At 50.9% G+C, this 20,479-nt stretch overlaps 2 protein-coding genes across 6 annotated transcripts; both read right to left on the bottom strand.

The window, feature by feature from the left end:
- Positions 1-960: 960 nt before the first annotated feature.
- On the bottom strand, positions 961-4,856 carry LOC110083883 (disintegrin and metalloproteinase domain-containing protein 21). The gene has a single exon (XM_020802737.3). The coding sequence runs from the start codon at positions 3,560-3,562 to the stop codon at positions 1,325-1,327; it is 2,238 nt and encodes a 745-aa protein (XP_020658396.3). The 5' UTR covers positions 3,563-4,856; the 3' UTR covers positions 961-1,324.
- An 89-nt stretch (positions 4,857-4,945) lies between these two features.
- On the bottom strand, positions 4,946-20,417 carry MAPKAPK5 (MAPK activated protein kinase 5). Of its 5 annotated transcripts, none has more exons than XM_072983281.2 (14): positions 19,610-20,413; positions 17,099-17,172; positions 16,361-16,436; positions 15,924-16,021; positions 15,363-15,471; positions 13,283-13,372; positions 12,832-12,927; positions 12,474-12,554; positions 11,545-11,732; positions 11,226-11,346; positions 10,495-10,625; positions 9,461-9,582; positions 8,797-8,904; positions 4,946-8,054 (listed from the first exon to the last, which is right to left on the bottom strand). In XM_072983281.2, exons 1-14 carry the CDS (start codon positions 19,643-19,645, stop codon positions 7,960-7,962), a joined length of 1,425 nt encoding a protein of 474 aa, XP_072839382.1. In that variant the 5' UTR covers positions 19,646-20,413; the 3' UTR covers positions 4,946-7,959. The 5 variants fall into 5 exon arrangements, with proteins under 5 accessions (XP_072839382.1, XP_072839383.1, XP_072839384.1 ...); XM_072983282.2 differs by having other exon boundaries at positions 8,797-8,901; positions 19,610-20,412; XM_072983283.2 differs by having other exon boundaries at positions 9,467-9,582; positions 19,610-20,412.
- Between the last annotated feature and the right edge of the window lie 62 nt (positions 20,418-20,479).

The following is a 20,479-nucleotide window of genomic DNA, read 5'->3' as shown; positions in this document are numbered from 1 at the left end:
GTGGCCGAGGGGGCTGTACTAGAAGCAAGTCACTCCACAGCTGTGTTGTGCGTTGTTGTTTCCAAACAGAGGAATTTTCCAAAAGTCACCCCCTGCTGCAGGAATCTAACACAGATGGTCACCGAATCCACATCTCGTGGGAGGTCTGCAATTTAGGCTAACCAAAATCAGCCGAGAGACACAACCACAGAGTTGTTGCCAAATTTTTCTTCCTCTTTATAAATATTTTGTAGACTTGTGATCTCCATGGCGTGCAGACCGGCCAGCGAGAAAAATGAACAAACCCCCCCCCATGCCGCTGCGATCAGCCTAACTTTTGTGAATTTGGCCGTTCTTAAAATGCATAAACGGAATTAACCCTCGGCCACCAGAGGCTGGGAGCAAGAGAGAAATCTAATTACCTATAGGAACCAGGATTAAATGGCTAGAGGCAAACGGTTTTGGAGCATCTGGAAAGAGAGCGAGCAGAAGAGAAAAGGCTTTCCTTCCTTGTCCGAAACAGCCGCTTTGGAAAAGTTACCTTTTTTTAGACAACAACGCCCAGAATCCCCAGCCGGCACAGCCCTAACGATTGAGAGCTTTAAGACACTCTCAGAGGGGGGGAAAAGCAACTTTTTATACATTCAGGGTGTTTTAACTTCTGAACCCTAAAAATATCCATCTTCTGTCTCTTAACAGGTGTGAAAGAAACTGTGACGAAAAACAGTTTCGTACGTCTTTGTATTAAAAACGTTAACTACGAACAGGCATTTCCCTGTTCCGACTGAGCTTAATGGCAGCCAGTCCTAAGGCTTACGAGATACAGAGAGAGAGCAGGTTGGTAGTGGCTTCTCCTTTAAAACAATATATTGCTTGAATAACTTGCGTTGTCAGGTCACGGCGCTCATCCTCTGAGGCATTAAAACCGCAGTTTGTTTGGCTTGGGCCCAGAGAACTACTACTAGCATTAAAAAAATAAAATACATTAAAATAAGTTTATTAAAAGTTCAACACTATGCAAACACAAGAAAAAGAAAACTTTGATCGCAACAGTTATTTAACTTATTTACAAGGCACAGAGCGTGATCCCCAAGCGATGACCTCCATTTCTTCCTCCTCTTCTTTTCTTGCAGCTACAGAAAGTTTAAAAGTTTTCTTGGAGCGAAGAGAGGACTCATAACTTTCCTGTTTTTTTGTTTGTTTAGTTGTGCAGACAGTGTACAGGGGGGGGGGAGATGTGTTTGTTCAGGTAATGCATTAAAGGGGACAACTTCGTGGAACATGACCCAGCCTCGCCCAGGCCCTTATCGCCAGGAGCAGAAAGACGCTCGGTCCCGTGCGTATTTCACAGTCTACGCACCCGTGGCTGTACCACGGAGCCGCCCCCCCCAGCGTTGGCGCTGTTCAACCATTGCACCACCCTGTTCAACACTGGCAAGACAGCGCACGCTCGGCCGAACACCATGACGGCCGCGATCGCCACCACGGTAATCGGAATCACCGTCCCGAAAGTGCGCCTCAAGAAGGTCGAGGTCCAGGAGGCCAGCGGGGAGCCTCCGTCGATGCTCCCGCCGGTCCCCCGAGTGTTGCAAAAGGGGGGCGCCCAGTCAGCGTGGCAGTGGCAGTTGTGGCGGTTGTTACATACCCCTCGTCTGCCACACTTCTCCTCCGGGTCGCACCTGGACATCAGAAAGGAGGTGGAGACGCAGCTCCGGTTGAGGCAGATGTTTCTGGGGCCACAACCGACACCGTCCGGAACGACTCCGATGTCGAAGTGCTCGATTTTGCCAGAATACTCTGTAGCCCAGCACTGAGCGGTCCCGATCGGCACCCGGATGACTTTTACATGCTTTATGTCGGTGGGTGCGGATCGGACCCCGGTGCAATGCACTCGGCCGCACAGAACATCTTGCGGCCTGCATTTCACGTACGTCCTCCCCGCGTGGCTTCTGCCGCAGTTACCAAAGGGGCTGCCGGCCGTGTTCAGTTCGAGGAAGCAGCTCTTCGGGGCCACCGTAGACTCTTCTCCGAAGATCTGGGAGCAGAGGGCGTCGTGATCCCAGCAGCGCTTTGCGTAGCAGAAGGACCTCTGGTTGTTGCACGGCGTGCCGTCTTGCATGTAAACGTCGGGCCGGCACCACGCAGATTGGCCGCTGCAATACTCCGGAAGGTCGCACTGGTCTGTCTCTGGCCGGCAGAGGTGCCCGCTGGCGAGAAACTGACAGTCCTGACAGCAAGGTCCGGAGGAGCACAGGGCGTGGGGCTTGAAGGTGCAGTCCGCGTTGCAACATGGGTCTCTTCGGCATCGTTCCGCACCGCCACAATCACACTGCTCTCCGACGTTGAGCGCCCCGTTGCCGCAGCGTTTGGGGACTAAAACGTTCCGAGGGACGTCGGTTAGACAGTCCAAGGCTCCTTCTAGGCTCAGTTCTAAGAACCGGTGGGCGCTGCAGTTACTGAACCGGCTGACCTCGGCGTGGTACGAGCTCATGAGGCAACCTCTGTAGGCCCCACAGAAGCAGTTGGGTCCGTCCTGCTTCAAGCCCATGTGGTGGCCCAGCTCATGGGAAACGGCCACAGAGAAGACAACCAGGTGGTCCCCCACGTAGGCTTCCACCCCTGCAGAAAGAGCCGGGTTGCAGACGGCCCCTTCGAAAGACTCCCCAAAGACTCGGCCGGCGTTTCTGCGGACGAACAAGTGGGCGGTGTCGTGTCTGGTCAGATTGGCCAGAGAGCTCAGCCGCCATTCGTTGAAGTGGCGAAGAAGCGTGGCGAGATCGTCTGAATCGTTGATCCGGTTACCCCTGTTCCAGATCTCGAGCCCCATCAGGACCAGCTGCGTGTTGAGCTGACGGAAATTGACGTCCACCATGTTCACGATATCCATGACTAAATGGGTCACTTTTTGAGGACTTCTTTTTTGGTAGAGAAACATGGCGTTATCCACTACAATATAGAGCTCGACATATTTGGGAAGGCTTGGGTGGGGTTGAGCGTTGACCGGGGATCTCCGTTGGCGTCTCTCCATTTCTTCTGCCTGGACCTTTGTTTTGTCAGCTTCCTTTCTGTCTTCCAAGCCAAGATCCCCCACTCTTTGGATGAGGTACAGGACATGTTGAAATCTAGAGGAATTTTGCAACGGCTCAATCCCATAGTTTTTGTCTCTGATTTGTAGGTACCCCCTCAGGCCAAAGCAATTGCTGAGAGCCACCAAGGAATCAACCACACCTTCCACGTACCCTTCATGGTAGCATTCGATGGAGACGTGGGGCCGACTCTCCACCCGCCTCTCCTTGGCCTCATACGTGAAGATGGGCAGATTTTCAACAACGAAGCCTGCATTGCGCTTCAGTCGAATGACATAGTCCTTTCCTGCAGTGGTGATGATATAGGAAAGTTCGTCTTTCTTGGCTTTTCCTGCCCGTGCTATCAACTGCCGCGGAATAATAATCTCGTAGGAAGTGTATGCCGGTGGAGAAAATGAGCCAGAGTGTATGTTGGGAAGGATCAAACCGAGCAACATCATATAGCTTCCCAACTGAAGAACAAGCCGATTCTTGAGAACCTGGCCACCACTCACCATAATTTGGGCCGATGTCCCACTCGTTTTCAGGTAACGATCTCTCTCTCTCCTTGAATGACCCGGAGTGGAGACCAGCAAAGATTGCTCAACAGAAGAATCCACTCCTTGTTTTGACCCTTGAGAGCTTCTTCAAATGCATCAACACCCAAGAAACCAACAGAGAGTCTCCATCTCCGCCATTTCTGGTTTTACAGTCGCCAACCTCTGTGAGCCGCGAGGAGATCTAGGAATGTTCTAGCCTTCAGGATCCTTCAGAAGGTGAAACATGGCTTGAACCCTCCAAAAAAACCAGCATCTTTTGGGCCTTTCACAAAGGTGTTCATCGGAGGTCCTCACCAATGTCTTATATAGATCGCTCCCGTTGCAGTGTTAGCGAAGATTCAGCCACTGGATGCGACCAAGCCCCAAAGCCAAGAGGGAAGGCCAACAGGGAGAGGCGGCAAGAAGACATTTGTGCCACCCACCTCTTCTCCTAACATGATAATAGACTTGTCATGGATCGGAGAGATCGGAAGCAGGAAGAGGAAAGAAAAAGCAGCCAATATTGACTTGGTTCATCATGGCTCTCCTGCAACAATATCCCTCTTGGGAAATTCTAGAAGGAGAAGCGGGTTCTCCCGCGTATTTGAATATGGACATTCCAGAGTTTGAGATGGAACAGACAGAAAGAAATGGAGATTGTCTTGTTTAGCGTCCTAGCTGTGGCTCCCTTTTCTGTTTCCAGTTGACGGCCTGGCCTTAACAGAGCTGTCGGACCTTTGTTACTGGGATCTGTCGATATCAGAGAATAAGATCTAAGCTCACAGTGAACTCCGCCTGTTCCTCTTTAAAAGGCCCACCACCTTTTGCTTCTTGTCCACCTCCCCAGCCTTTAGTGTTGCCAGCATTTCTTTAAATGCAGGAATTCGGGTTTTGATGGTTGGAGAAGAAGAGAGTTCCCCTTCTATGTGGGGAAAAAGCAGACAAGCCCCGGCTTCACTCTGCAGCCGTGCGAGCCCGGGCCTTAAGAAAGGAACCTCCAGCCTGCGGACAGCAGAGGAAAACGGGCACAAACTGCAGAGGAGAACAGGAGAGAAACGGTCAGTTCATCCAGCGTTTGTGCCGAGACTTGGCAATAACAACCTATTCCTAACACATCAATCTCCTTTTTCACATTTAAAAAAAATGGACAGCATTTTTGGACCCGTATTGGCCACCGTTGGGTCCGCTTTGCTAGCAAGCTCGGCTTCTTACGTGCGGAAAATAAAAGTGGCCGGTAAGAAGCCTGAGACTGCGTTGCAAGTGGTCAGCAGCCACATTCCTCCGATTTCACACCCTCTGCTCACAATTCCATTTTTAAAAAATCCTTTAAACAAACAACAAAAAAAGAGACAGAGACCTGGATAAATGTTACTAAAATTATTTATGTACACCAAGGCATAGTATTTACATTTATATAATACTGATTGAAAGGAGGGGGAACCCAAACCGCGGAATAGGAGAGAGGACACAGAAGAAATGAGGAGGCGGGAAAGTCCATGAGATGCAGGAGAAGAAAAATAATAGAACAGCTGTAGAAAGAACATGGGGATTTCCATAAAAATTACATACACACAGCCCTTTGCACTTCCAGAAAAAAATAATAATAACACCCTTCCAGATTAGGTTTTGGAGGAATAAACCAGTCATGTTCCAGAGGGAATTGGCTACAAGGATCTACAGATATATGGCCGAACATAAACAGACAAAGCGGGGTTTCTCCCAAAGATGCACTATGGCAAAACCTGCAACTGGGAAAATAAAGGTGGGAAATGCTGTGTGTCCCCGTAGCGAGTAAAGGATTTTCTCCGGTAAGAGAGAGAAAAAATGTCTACGTTTTCCCCTATAGTATGCTTTCCTCTAGAGTAGCCTTCCCTGAGCCAGGCTGGACTACAACACCCATCATGTGCAAGCCGGGGTGGGGAGAGGCCGCTCTGTGCACTCCCTGAGCGGAACCGATATAAGCCACTTCAGTTGCACCCGGTTGTCCTGCGTTGCTTTCTGCTAGCGTGAATTAGCTCAGGGGTTTAGCTCTCGGACTGCGCAGCCAGAGGTTGCGAGTTCGAATCTGCCCTGGGCATCCTCGAGTGGGGCTGGGCTTGATGATCCAGAGGCTCCCTTCCAGATCTGCCGTTCTAAGATTATTACGGAGAGGACCTGTGTCCGTGCAGAGCGCTCTTACAAACTCGAGGGCCTCGCCTCATTCACACAACCAAGATCGCGAAGCTGTCTAGGCGTTTTTCCAAAGCTGGCAATAAAAGACAGTCCGGGCATCAACACCCAGGCTTGGCTGAACCATGGAAGATGGAGGGGGGCTGGACCAGCCGATTTCCAGAGATAACAGCTCCCTCTTCTGCCAGCTTCCAGACATTTTCAGATCTCTGCCGAGAACTACGCAACGCACTGGCAAGAGCCTGCCAAGTATTTAAGTCATTCCAACTCTTCTAAAATGGAAGTGGGAAGCAGACCAAGTAAGGTGTAAAAAGAAAGAAAGAAAAAGGGGGGAATTCAAAAACAAACCCACCAAAAAAAGAGAGAGAGCATGCTTAAAAATAGTTTAAAAACTTTTGCCAGGAATTTAAGTACCAGCCTTGGACCTTCAGCCCCCAAATCTGATCCTAGGGATCCTAGCCCATTTTCCCTGAAACGTCCAAGCAATGGAAGGATCTTGAGGGATCCCATGTGTCAGATAAGAATCCCAGTTTAAAAAGGCAGGTCACGTGAGGGCCCCCCCCTCACACAAAAAAAAAGAGGAAGGAAAGGCTGTCGTCAACTGGCCTCGTACCCGTACGGGCCGAGCACAGAAGAAAAACTGAGAATCCAGAATGCCAATCACCTCGGAAAGAAAGGAAAACGCCGCTTCTGGCATGGACCAGTTTCGAAAAAGACCGGGTGAAGGAAGAACCTTCACGAGAGCTGGGAGGCTTCTTCTTTGCCAGCCAACCTTGGCTGGGTAATTACTGACAAGCTGGTTAAAAATCGCTTCACTTCATAGATTCTGGGAAAACCGAACCAAAGACATACTTTCCCTTTTTCACGATGTTCTTCTGAGCAGAGGCGTACCTGCTGCCTGGCTAATGTTTTGGCAGGAAGGAATGGCCAGTTCTTGTAAATTCTCTGTGGAAATACGTATAAATAGGTATTTATGGGATTTTTTAAACTTTAATCTTTTCAGGCAGGGGATAAGTGCCTCTGTGGATAACGATCCTGCGGACACAGGGGTGCTAACTGTAAGAGAAGACGCACCCACATGTTTTGAGTAGCTTTTTACCAAACCAGGGCTACCTCAATGGGCTGTAATATCATTCCCATGATGCTGGCCGGAGATGATGGGAGGCGGCGTCCAACCACACCACTGGAGGATCGTTAAGTTGAGGAAGGCTGCTTTGAAGTTCACTGTCTCGTTAAATGATAAGTTAAATGAGAACGGCTGGAAAGAAGCAAAGAAGAAGCCACGAGATGAAGTGGATTCTAGCTTTCAAGAATGGCTGAATGCAGAGAGATAGAGAGAAGGGGCGTTACGGATAAAGGAGTTTGGAAGAACCAGGAACGAGACACGGGAAACCAGTGGGATGATGCGGCTCTGGAGGAGGGAACGTAGAAACGAGAAACAACATGAGCCATGGTACCGAAACAATTATTTAAAAAAAAAAAACCCCTACTGTCAGCCCAGTTTTTTCGGTCTGTAAAAAGAACTGCTCCGAGTTAGAAAACTAGAAATAGGTACCCACTTTTGTTAACAGAAATCATTTAAAGGAAAGAAAAATGTAAGAGGGGTGGGAAAGCGACCGTTTCCAGATGTTTTTTGACTTTTTGAAAAATATTCCACGGTGGGAAGCCAAGAAGGAGAGGAACCGCCAGAAACCTAAAAAGCTCGGAGACAGGAAGAAATGTTTACTTCACCACGACACACCGTTCTGTGGGTTACCAGCCGTTGCTGATTTAAGATGCCACTGGCTTGAGAGGAAGGGAAAAGAGAGAAAGGGAGGGGGAAAAAGGTTGATAAAGGCGAATAATCATTGATACAGGCAGTTGGAAAGAGACTAAAGTATCAGGTTATGGAACAGAACACAAGAATCAATCGCCCCGTTTCACAAGAGTCATGAATAAAACAGTACATAAAAATCATTTTTTTTCCCCCATAGGTGAACCGAGTCGTTAAAAAAATATTACAGTACCCATGATTCTTGTTATCTACATCTATACAGCATCTGCAAGCTGTGTGGAAATTTAATGAAATAATTATGATTTATTAATTTACATAAAAATAGTTTTTACAGTTTAAAGGGTAACTCTCAAACGGTCTGGTTTAAAAAAAAAGAGAGAGAAAAAAATTGAGGGTATTTCCGTTGCCGTCGTTCAGAACGAGCCGCTCCCGGCTACTGAGAATCGTGGCAGATGGTCTGTTCTTCTATGACTTGTTTCACGATCTCAGCTAGTTTTAGCCGGTCGACTTTGTCCGTGAATCCCCTACCTAAAAGACAAAAGGTGAAAAAGAAAAAGGCTGAGGAAAAGCAGAAGGAAACAGAAAAGATGGATATTCTTTCAAATGTCCAGAGGGGGGTTTCTGGGTTAAGAGCGTTGCAGCTAAATCAGCAGGCAGTCCTCTGAAACATTCAGAGTAGTGAGTTTGAATCTGACGTTAAGATTTTTGCAGGGTGCTACCCAGTTCATCAAACACGCAAACCCTACGCCAGATCCAACCGGTCCGGCTTAAAAGAGCCTCTGGCTCTTGTAATTCTTCCAAACGTCTTTCCTTGACATGCCTGGGCAAGGTTTCTGATCAAAGACGGAGACGTTCCTTGATGCCAAACAAAGCTTTAGGCAAGGAGGGGATCTTGGGCTTCTGGCAAGCCATGAAGAGGGGAGGGACGCTGTCTGTGTGCATGTCTTCTATCCTGCTCCAAGGCTTATGGGACCATACTGGGTTCAAAACCAACCTATATCCTGCCTCTTCTCTGTAGGACAGCCTTTCAAGTCTTTGAAAAGGGCTCTCCTTTCCCCCCCCCCCCATCTTTTCTCAAAGCTAAACAGGCCCAGTTCTTTCCACCTTTCCTCGAAGGGCTTGGTTTCCAGCCCCCTGATCATCCTCCTTGTCACCCTCCTCTGAACTTGCTCCAATTTGTCAGCATCCTTCTTAAAGCGTGGCGTCCAGAACTGGACGCAGGACACGAGAGGAGGCCTGAATCAAACACACACACACACAATGTACTTACCGTTCCAGCTAAAAGACTGGAGGGTGTCTCGTAACAACTTGCACTCCCTGTTATATTTCCACGCCTCCTGCATCACTTCGTTCAGCTTTTCGTCTTCATTCTCACCTGCTTGGAAACGGGCAGGCAGGTCAACGGGGGAAGCACCGCGCTGGCTTTGTCTCCTCCACTCCGGAGGAGCGCCAGCGAGCGCGCTAGGTTTCCCTCTCTCGCTGCTCCGCCGTTTGAGCGGAGGGACTGGGAAGTCCATTCCGAACGAGATCAAGAATGGCAAAGCCCGACCCAGCCTTCCCCGTTTGCTCCTAACCTTTCCCAATCACAAGAGAAGGCCGTTCTCGCTCCCAAGGCTTTTAAGCAGAGATGGGCAACTCCTGAGAATCTGGCGTCAGAAGGGGGCATATTTTTACGCATGCCGAGTGTGGCAGGCCCTAAAGCAGAACATCCCTCCAGAAGCAAGAGTTCACCTCCTCCCCATCCCCAGTTTAAAGAAGGAGTGATCCCAAATCGTGGTTGTTGAAAAAAGGACGAGACGCGGCCACCGGGGGGGGGGGAGAGGGAAAGAGGGGGCTGAACCCTAACACCCAAGCCCCAAAGCCTCTCCTCTCCCCTCTCCCCCTCCACCCCACCCTCCCCGACGCCCGAAAGTGGCTGGTCTTAGAATGGCAACCTTTACCAGCCTGCGGGAGGATGCACTGGGCAATCACGTCCCGGAGCTTCTCCAGAGCGACGTTGGAATCCTCGCTGCTGTTCTCAGGATCGTGGATGTACATGCTGTCTTTAGGCTTCGTTCTGGGAGGAGGAGGAGGAAAGACAAACGCAAGCAACATCTCAGTTTTGGCCCTGTGAAAAAAGGCACGCAGGCGGTCTGGGACTTTTTTTTTTAAATCCCAAATCTGCGCACCTCGATTTTAAAAGCATCGTGCCTCCAAGGTTGGCACACGCACCCCCTCTCCCTTGGCTGCCCTGTCTCCACTCTCGCCCGGAAGAGGCTGGTGCGGGATATTGGACTGGAAGGGGAGGATCGGGGCCCGGTCTTTTCTCGAGACAAAAGCAAACCCCTGCCTCCTGCAAGACCCTTTGCCTTCCCAAATCCCAGCAACCCACTCTTTCTGGCGCCCAGTTTTCACCACGGAGCGGGCGGTTTTGGAGGGCGGGTGGATTTGATTTAAATCCAATTGACTCAAACCCAGATTTTCCCCTACAATTTAAATCGGGGGGGAGAGGATGTTAAATTAACTTTAGTTTAAAGCAATCTTTTTTTTTAAAAAAATCATGGATCTTGTCCCACCTTGGTGTCCCACCATTCTAAGCCACACTGGCTTGATTTTTCCAAAATGGAAAAGGTCCCTCCCAGTTTTAAAAACTGCAACTCGGGGGTGGGGGGGGGAGGAGAGAGGAGGCGTGCTTCTCTTTCGATGCCAGCTCCCCTCCTCCCCAGCTCACCCGTGCTTGCTCAATTACGGTCTTTAAAAATCTCAGCCGGACGGCGAGAAAGAGAGCAGGCGAGCTTTCGGGCCCCTCATTCAGAGTTTTCCAAGCCATCCTTTCTCCACAACCGGGATGGCTTCTCTTCAGCTGTCTTTTCCTCTCCCTGCTTGCTTTTACGCCCCCTCTCTAGCCGAAGAGTCCCGACTTTCTGGTGCAGGTGAAGGCGGTTTGGTGTGCAAAGGAGCCCCCCCCCCCCATCCCCGAAATCTTTACCCCAGCAGTTTTCTCTTCCGAAGGATGGGGTTGTTGACCGAATGAAGGGGCTTAAGGTTGACCTTCAGTTCTTGGATCCTCATGTTGGCCAGCTGCTCGGCGTGCGCCTGCTGGATCCCAGCCACCATCGCCTGGAGGAAGAGAGGTCACCCCGCCGTCAAAAAGCTGCAAAAAACCAGGAGCGCTCCTGGGTTCAATCCCCAGCACGGCCAATTTAAAAACCGGGGCGAGGGACCACCAACTCACCAAGGTGGGTTTAAAAAAAAAAAGATTTGGAAAAAACTATTTGGGTTTTTTAATCCTTTTGTCACTTCTAGAGGGCACCCGGAAGCCTTTTTAACCTTCCCAAAAATGTTTCTGAATTAATATAAATCCAGCCACTAGAGGGAGCCGGGGAGGGCTTTTAACTTTTTTTTAAAAAAAAATTTTTTGTAAGGAGAGAAAAAAGAGGGCGAGGGTCCCAAGAGTGTTTGTTTAAAGTCCAGGGATGGGTAGGTGTGCCCCTCCCCCAAATCTCTGGAGGTTATCCCTCCACCACCCAAGTCAATAGGGTTCAGGAGCAGGTGAGGCTAAAGACCTTTTCGGCCTGAGGTCCCAGGATCGCTGCTGGGGGGAGGGGGGGGTCACACAGCCAACGACACCAAACCGCAAAGATTAACAACCTAACCCAGTAGAAAGGAATCCGATTTCGACCAAAGGCTTTTAAGAAGAGAAAAGAACACGGGCAGGACCTTATCCATCATTAGCTGCGCAGAGGGCAGGATGTTATCCAAAGCCTCCGTGGAATTCAACCAGGGGTGGTCCAGAACCCCTTCGATGGTCAGCCTTTCCTCTGGTTTCACCTTCAGTAGCCTGAGGATTTCCAAAAACATAATGAGAGGCAGCCCAAACCCACCTCGATGCCCTTGCATTTCTTCCATCTGCCCGGTTCCGATGTTTTACGGATTACTGGGGATGATCCTGACTAGCTAAGGCAACAGGGAAGCGGGAGAGAAGGGGAAGAAGGGGGGGCTCCCCATGGACCGGCCCCCCACCCTCCGGCCCACTCACTTCCGCACAATGTCTTTTGCCATTTCAGAGATTTGGCTCCACTCTTCTTCCGGAAATTCAAAGCTCCCGGTCATGATCTTTTTCCGCATGTCCTTGGGGATCGTCCGACTGTGGTGCTTCGAGTAAAAAGGTGGGTAGCCGCACAGCATCACGTAAATGATGACGCCCAGGGACCAGAGGTCACAGCTCTAGAGGAGAGGCAAAAAAAGGGAATATTGACTGAAGCAGAAACGAAATGTGCTGCTTATATTCTGCATTGAAGAAAAAGGCAGAAGATAAAGAATGCAAACTGTTTAGATGCAGGCGTTGCTTTTTGTAGAACTGCCATGCAAACACGGCACGGGGGGGCGGGGACACACAGATGAAAAAGGCATCCATAGGGCCCTAAGAAGCTGCCCGGCCTCGAAGCCATATCACGGCTCCATCTCATTCACTGTGATCCACACTGGCCAAAGTCAGCTTTTCTAGTTTTTTTTAAGTCAGAAACACTACCGCAATGTGGCGGAAGAAACCTGGGATCTCCTGCTTGCATTTCTACGTATGGCGGGTTCACCAGGGCCCTTCGTTAACCTTGGGAGACGGGAATGGGAGAAGTTTCTTCCTTTCTTTGTTTAAAAGTGCCTACTAGGAGGCAGTGGGAGGGCTGCAGGAGAAAGACAGATCAGGACGTGAGAATCCGGCCTGTTCTGGGCCTCTGACTGGAAACCACAAAAGCTGTCCTGTAGACACACCTCTCTCACAGGTGCTCCTTCGGCCCTGGTGACAAGACCCCCCGTGCTTTTAGAAAGGTAAACCGTGACCAAAACGAATGTTCCGGGCCATCTTTAGGCACCTCCTTCTCCCACAAAAGGTCCAGCCTCGGGAACGCCTGCTGAGGGGCCGCGTGAGACGCCAGCCGGTTTAGCGTCTTCTCAGTTGGAGAAATATACCTTGTTATACGTATAGGGCGTTGGTGAGGTAGGGATAATCCCAGATTTCTCTTTCTGATGCCGCCGTTGTGCCTCTAGGACCTGCAAGGGAGGGAGGAAAGCGACACGGGGGCAATTTTGAGACCCGAACGCCCAAAGACCCTTCTCAGACGGGATGTAAAAGCCAGCAAACCATAGGGGCAGGGCAGGGGGGGGCAGGTTCCAGCTTTCGCAAGACCAGGAGGCTGAGCCAGCCGGCCCTGTTGGTACGAGACACTCAATCAGGGCCCCCGACTGATCCTCAGGAGTCACCGGGCGCCTTCTGCTGTTCAAGACGAACACGAGGGGAGGGGAGGGCTGGCCACGACGCGTCCCGTACCTGTGGGGCCACATAGTATGGAGTGAACTGCGGCGTCATCAGGTCTCCCTGGTCCACCTTGGCAAACCCAAAGTCACAGAGCTTCACCGGGGCATCCTTTGAGAGAGGCAGCCAGAGAAACCGGAGACGTTAGCCAAAGAAAGGGCCAAGGAAAGGAAAAAAAATGGAGGAGGGGGATTCATAGAGGGTGGAGGGTTGGAAAAAGCTGCCACGTCGTAAAGCGCCCAGAGGGGCCTCTGGCTAGATGGGCGGCATATCAATTAAACTGGATCAAATTGAATTTAAATAAAATAAAATATGTGCTTGGCTGGAAGGGGTCAGAGATTGGGGTTTTGGAGGAGAGAAGCCAAGATAAAACCCTGGAGACGGAACGTCGCGTTCTGGCCTGTCCCAATCCCTGAGCGCGGCGGAATTAGGAAGACCCAGAACGAGGGGAAATTCACCATCTTACCAAAGAATTGTCTTTGAAAAGGAGGTTTTCAGGCTTGAGGTCGCGATGGGCGATGTTGAGAGAATGACAGTGCTGCAAGGCCAAAGCGATCTGGAAAGAAGCACGAGGGAGTCAGGGTTGGGGTTAGGCACATGGCCATCTGGCCTTCCCAAACTGCCACAACGGATTTGAGAGCCTTCTGGCATCAAAAAGACAAAAGGATTTCATTTGATTTGGGGGGGGGGGAACCTAAATTGCAGCCCGCTTTTTCAGAGGCCGGAAAAGGAGCCCTATATGGCACAGCCATTTACTTCCAAGAAAGCCGTTCGGCCTTCAAAAGGCCACAGAACGAACTCTATTGTTTTTCCTGCGACAAACAGAGAGCTCGGAACATCAAAAATGGGGGAAGCTAAGCTCTCTTAACTGGGATTATGGAAGTTACAGTCTGGCACGTTTCAGGATCCGGCATTCAAAGGACCCTGTTGTTGTTGTTTTTAAACAACAACAACTCTGAAGCAACCCCAATTCGTCTACATCTAAGATCCCTCAACTCTGCCTGACCAGCAGCCCCACATTGCCCGTGACTATTTACGGGAACAGAAAAAGCAGGGAAGTAAACACAGTCAGCCTTCTTGAGGACTCTGAAACACACATCCAGCCGCACACAGTCAAGAGGACACCGTTCCAAAGACAGGGTGGAAGGCCAAAATGGAGAAAAAGGTGGCTTCTTCTGTGGGGCAGAGAGAGAGACGCCGGCTGGAGACAAGCTTCTGCTACAGAGCTACTGCTTCTGCCCCCCTTTTCTTCTATAAAGTGACATCTTTTTTTCCCTATCGTCCCAAGAGTTTCCAATATGGGATATGGTTGTTCCCCTAAAAGAGAGTCGCGCAGGGCCTGAACTCAGCCAGGGCTGCTTTGGATGGGGTGGACGGGAAGCAGGCTTGTGATATAAGAAACCTCCGGCTTGTGACCTCGGGAAAAGCGATCCGTTCCCTCTTTTATACCCACACCGGGGGGTTTAAGCTGGATAACGTGCGTGAGGCATTCACTAAGCTTCTGGCGACCGCAAACAAACCAATTTTTGGCATTCCCGTAGAGAGGAAGCGAGGGGAAAAGGAAGCGCTCAGAACTCCAGCGGGGGAATGAGGATGCATTGCCAAGTGGCCACAAAAGAACAGGAGAAAAGGGGGTTTGAGCACACCATCCAGAAAAACACCATCCTGCCCATCACCCTCGGCTTCCACAAGCAAACCGCTAATCCCGCTAAATAAAAGTAGATTTTCAGCAGCGGTCTTGCATCGCCAAAGAGCCTCGGCTCTGACGGACTTAAGTGATTACATGCTGCTCAACGCTCCTGCTGTTACGTGCGCGAATTAAACCAGGAAAGTTGAGCTCCAGAAGTTTTTCTTCCTCCTCGCTCCCTGCTAAGAGGGCGAATGAACAGCCCGAGGCACCGCCGATCTATTCGGCAGAGTAAACGGCCACTTGGGAGCTAGAAAACAGGCTACGCCTCTGCTGGAGTCAAGGCCTTTAAATCCCCAACGCATGGAAAAGATTAAGACCATTGGAAAATGAGAGTAAAATCAAGACAATTTCAAGCATGATCACTATGCATGTCCAGCACTAATGACAGCAATAATACTGATGTGCTATAAAGTTGATTCTCGTTTATGATGGCCGTTTCCAGGGTGTTCTAGGTAGAGAAGACTCAGAAGTGGCTTTCCCCTTCCCTTCTTCTGGGTGGGATCCCTGGGACTCCTGTGCAGCTGGCCCAAAGCCACCTAGGCTGGCTCTTCCTCCAGGAGGCCCAGGGGAGGAATCAAACCCCCAACCTCTGACTCGGCAGCCAGGTAACCAACCCACCGAACTCAGCACTAGCAGAAGTATCTATTTTGTTAAAAGCAAAGTTTAACAGACTATCTGAGCATTTTGGGGGCCAAGCACCCTCTCCCCTGCTTGATTCACAAACGGATCCCGACTTTAATAAAAACATGGCTTCGTTCCGACGGCTGGAAAACAGTGCCGAGAAATCAAGAGTCATATGAAGGGTCCAACCTTAAAGGAGGCCATCCGTGCGCAAACCAGACGAGGCTAGACTTGCCTGCTTTGTTACTTGGCTGGCTTGCTTCTCCGTAAAGTGCCGATGTTGGCTGATCCTGTGAAACAGCTCCCCTCCTTCCATCATCTCCATGACAATGAGGAGCCGAGCCCTGTTTCAAAGGCATTCCAATTGGTTGTGTGGAGCGAGGGGAGGGGGGGAAGAGAAGGAAGAAGGAAAAAGAAAAGTCAATTAGAAAACTGCAGGCCACTTCCACACACTTCAAACCCAGGAATTCAGAGGAATTGCTGAGGAAGGCAAAAAAGTACAGTAAAAGCTTGGCTGTTGGGTTTAGAGATTCAAGACAAGGAATCCACACATTTCCGCCCGAGGCCTCTACTTTGGAAATGCAATTTCCAACATCTAAAGAAAAGCCATGGATTTGGGGGGGGGGGGGAAACGGTAGATGTGTTTGGGGTGAGTTTCTACCTCTGTAGGAACACAGAGTGAGCCCAATTAAGTTATTTGCTTTGGAGAAAAGACAGTTTTAACAAATTCCAAACATCTTGGTCCGAAGGTGCGGAAAGCCCCTCGTGAAAACGAAACCACCCCGCGCGTCCTCACCTCGGACTGGATTCATGAGGGAACTGCACACTGTTTGCGTAGACTTCAATGATCTGAACGATATTGGGGTGTGTCGCGCACATCATGTGCAATCGGACCTAACAGAGAACAGAAGAATAGTTGGCTTCCATTCCTGAGCATCAGCCCCTCCTAGCAAAACACATGCATATATTTCTTCCCCATCCTGGGGGTCCGCGCCACCCCCCACAGAAGAAATGTGCCAAATGAAAGTGGTTCATCTTTAAGGAGAAAACCCTATCGCCGTAAGCTGGAAGCGATTCGGCAGCAAATAAGAAAGGAAGGCCATAAATTACGAGAGATACAAAACCAGCTCTTTGCAAACCACACCGGCGTTTAGTCCGAAAGACGCACCATAAAGGGAAGATGAAGCAAGTATATAAAACGTTTTGCGGGGGGGGGGGAGAAATGCACAATACCTCGTTTCTCGCTTTGGGGCGATCGAGAAGGATTTTCAGCGCAAACCGTTCTTGAGTCGATTTTTTCATACAGACTCTGTCCAGAGAGCAGCAGAAGGTGTAAACACAGTTACTGACTTAACAAAGGCATGCATCACTTAATCTCCCCAATGCAAAACAGAATACATAGCAGACGTCCTCACTAATCTACCCCTTCATTCATTTCCGCCTTGGCTTTTAGACACAGTATGCGAGGGAACATCTCTTTCAGAGCCAGCGTGCTGGAGTGATGGTGGACTGGAGGGGGGGGGGGAGCTTTGGAAATCCAGTGTAGGGGATGGAAAATTTCACGGCTGCCATGCCCTCAGCCTGGTGGGAGCCGTGGACATCGTCAGAAACTACCCATCGCATCCTGTATGGTACTTGCAGACCCATTGTGAAGGTGTCCGTGATTCTCTGCACATTAACAATCCCCCCCTTTCTAGTACATGCTCCTTTTCAATGCAGAGAGAATCTAGAGTATAAAAACTGTTCGGGTCACTCTGGACAGGATTGTGTCCCTCTTGCAGGAAAGAGGACGGGTTACTTGGGTGGCATCAGGCCTCAAGGACCCCCCAAGTGAGACTCAGGTGGGCTTGCCCCCCCCATGGGCGGCCATCTGCGCATCTTTCTTTCCTACATCGTATCCTCCTACCTCAGTCTCAGCATCAGTATCATTTAGTCACCAGTCCATATAAAAACCACCACCACCACCCTTACCTGACTGGACCACTGATTCCAGCTCCCAGCTTCTGGGTCCAGTTAATGTGGTATTCTTCTAAAATAGACGTTTCCTGTATTTTTCCAAGAAAAAGAAGGGGAGGGGAGAATGAAAACACAACCGCCTCCCCTGAACGGTTTCGATAAGACTCTCAAATGAAACTAAGCACAAAAAACAGACAGTGGTTATAGCTCTGTTATATTACTGCCTAAGTAAAATTGAAAATAACAGGCAGCCCTACAAGCCTAATTAATTTACTGAAGACTAATTAATTTACATCTGGATCATGGAGTCCAGCCCCGGGAGGCAGGGGAAGACAGGAGGGCCTGGCGTGCTCTGGTCCATGGGGTCACGAAGAGTCGGCCACGACTTAACAACTAAACAACAAATTAATTTATTGTGCTTTTTTTAGCTTTCGCAGGCATATTTACCTCAGACACCTGAAGAAGACAGTGAACATGTTGAATACTGTACATACTGAGATATATATTTTATATATATATATACTGTGTACACACACACACACACACACACACACACACACACACACACACACACACACGTACGTACACACATAAGCCACCTAGAGTGGTCTTAATTGACTAGATAGGCGGGATATAAATAAAATAACTAAATAATAATAATAAGCACAAACACCCTACTACGTCTTTCCTGCCATACACAGTATGTATTTTAACTGTTCGTCTCCGATATTGAGGCTGGGACCCTAAGGGCTGAGAACCCCCCAACTGAGTCGGATCCTACTCAGGAGCAAGTCCCACCCTTGCCAAAACAGAACCCAGATGTAAAACGGGAGTTTCAGTTCCAGCAACGCTACAGGGTGGATTTCCATGGGGTGGTTTTAATGGCTGGATCTCAACAAACCAAGTGACATTTCTGCTGGTTTCTGGCACAGTTCCGCCACAGAAGTACTGTACCAAACCAACTGCGATTTCCAAGACTACCATAATTGCTGCTACTCCTAATAACACACCACTGAGTCGATTCCAACTTCCAGCAGGCCTTGAAGCGTTTTCTACAACACCAGCCTCGCTTTCTGCTGGCATGCCCCAGACGGGTCAGCTTGCCTAAGGCAGGCATGGCTCATAAATCTACCAGCCCACATGCTCCTGAGACAGCCCGATCCTGTTTCCTCGTTAGCACCTTGGTACAAATTCCATTCGTTTCCTTGTGTTACACTCTCCTCTGCTACGGACTGAAAGGGCACAGCGTTCGAGCACTGAAACTTTGGAAAAAAAAAACCATCTGCTGAAATCGGGAGGCAGGATTCACCTGCAAAAGGGCTCAAGGCTAGAATCAAACCACCCAAATCTTGCACAGGACATGTGGACACGCTGAGTCCCACTAAGAATACCGAAGCCTGGCTCTCCATAAACCACGCCAGGTTTCTGCTGATTTATGACACAGCAATGACGCATAAAGGCCAAACCCGCTAGAAATCCAGTGGAAGGAAAATCTCAAGTTAAAAAGTGACAAGTAATGGGTGCAATTGCAAAGAAAAGCTCCAGGCAGGACGGGGGGGGGGGGGAGAGAGAGAAGGGCAACTTCGCGACTTGGAAGCAGTTCTTTTTTTTAAAAAAAGTGCTGTGGGATGATGACCTTTACATACACCGATACCTCTCAAAATCTAGGTCAGGAGTGAGGAAGACTTGCCAAGCTGGTCTGTCCACTCTTTCCATCGTCCCTGACAACGGCTTATGATGACCAAGGCTGATGGGAGTGGGAGTTCAACCTTATTTGAAAAAGGGGTCACACCCTCCCCATGGCCGAGCTAGATGCCCCCCCTCCCCTCCCCCTATAAATCATAATGAACTACATAAGGCCCCACAATCTCACTCCACCCCAAGCCAACGCTTCCCGTCTTGGGAGCTAATCCACTTGGCCTAAATCCAGCCTCCTGAGTCCCAGTTTACACAGAGACGCGGACCCTCAATGAATTGCTGGATAGCTCAGTGGGTTGGGAGTTTGAGTCCCTTGAGTCTCCCCCCCCCCCCCGGTCCTTCCTTGACAGGGGCTGATCTCCATGATCCAGAGGGTCCCTTCCAGTTCTGACGTCCTGACATGATGATGATGAAGTGCTGGAGAGCTCAGGGTTTGAGGTCCCCAGCTTCAGAGCCAGAGGCTTTGGGAGTTCAATCCCCCCCACCCCCACCCGGGTGTTTCCTTGACAGGCGCCGGATTCCATGATCCAGAGGGTCCCTTCCGGCTCCTCAGAGTCAGTAGGGTCTACTCCAGTGGACCCGAGTCGGGCCTCGGACTCTTCCAAACCAAAAAGGGGAGAGGAAATCCAAGTTCCTAGAAAACTTTGACAGGGGGGCGTGGCTTGAGAGGAGAGGGAGTGGTTCTCTGCGGGCGCTCATCACATGCCCAGAGGCCCTCTCGTCCTCGGGATTTCGCAACCCCCCCCACACAACCACCTCTATAGACACAACCACCCCCCCACACCCCTCCCCCTCCCCCCCAAAAAAGCGCCCCCTACGTTTCCTCACCTTGATCATCTTGTCCGCCTCAGGCTCCTCCGACATCCTCCGCCGCCTCAGGCCCGGCGAAAGGAGCCTGTCCTGGGGGTGGGGGTGGGGGGTCGGGGGGGGCAGAACCGGAGGAGGGGGGAGGGCTAGGCAGGGGGCCGCCCCTCTAAGTCGGTATCGTCGGTGTCGTTGTCGCCGCTGCTCCCGTCGCTGCTGCTGCTGGTGGTGCTGCTGCTGCTACGGCCTCCGCCGCCGCCGCCGCCCCCTCCTCCTCCTCCGCCTCCTCCGCCGGGCTGCCGCCTCATCCCCGCCCAGCAAGCCGGGGAGAAGGGAAAGAGACGGGGCGGCGGGGGAAGCGGGACCCGGAGACTCCGAGGAAGGGAGGAAGGAGAGGAAGAGGAGGAGGAAGAGGAGGAGGAAGGGCCGGTGCCGCCGCCGCCGCGATTCCCCTCAGCCCTCCGCTTCCTGCCGGGGTTTCCTCCGCCGGGGCTCCCCTCCCGCCCGGGAGCCGCCGGCCATTCCCTCCGCTTGGCCCGTTTCCACCGCGGTCACCTCTTGCCTGACGGGAGGGGGAGGCCGGCGACGCTTTCCCCCCCCCCCCAGCCGCTTCGCCCGCTCTTTCTCTCCCGCTTCGGCGGGCCTTTCCTGCCTGCGATCGGCCTCGCTTCTCGTAAAAAAAAAAGGGGGCGAAAGGAAGCGCCCGACAGGCGAAGGAGGTAGACAGGCCTCCAGGCTTCCCCGCACGCAGCGCGACGGCGAGAGTGCAAGGCCCCCTCCCTCCCTTTCTTCCCTCCTAGCTGTTCTTTCTTCGGCGCTCAAGGGTCCTTTCGGGGCGAAGTGTCGCCTCCTGGTGACGTCACCGGCCCCCGACAGCGGGGTTACTTGAGGGGA

Source organism: Pogona vitticeps, chromosome 14, assembly GCF_051106095.1.
Source record: "Pogona vitticeps strain Pit_001003342236 chromosome 14, PviZW2.1, whole genome shotgun sequence".
NCBI classification, from domain to species: Eukaryota; Metazoa; Chordata; class Lepidosauria; order Squamata; family Agamidae; genus Pogona; species Pogona vitticeps.
The sequence above is the reverse complement of the archived record's forward strand: the minus strand, read 5'-3'. Positions and strand labels throughout refer to the sequence as shown.

Coding starts and splice junctions, on each gene's coding strand:
- MAPKAPK5 (XM_072983281.2), bottom strand. CDS start 19,645: ATGTCGGAGGAGCCTGAGGCGGACAAGATGATCAAG. Junction 16,022..16,360: donor GCCCCAAAGCGAGAAACGAG/GTATTGTGCATT, acceptor GTTCTCTGTTAG/GTCCGATTGCACATGATGTG. Junction 8,055..8,796: donor CCAGTCTTTTAGCTGGAACG/GTAAGTACATTG, acceptor TTTGTCTTTTAG/GTAGGGGATTCACGGACAAA.
- LOC110083883 (XM_020802737.3), bottom strand. CDS start 3,562: ATGGTGAGTGGTGGCCAGGTTCTCAAGAATCGGCTTGTTCTTCAGTTG.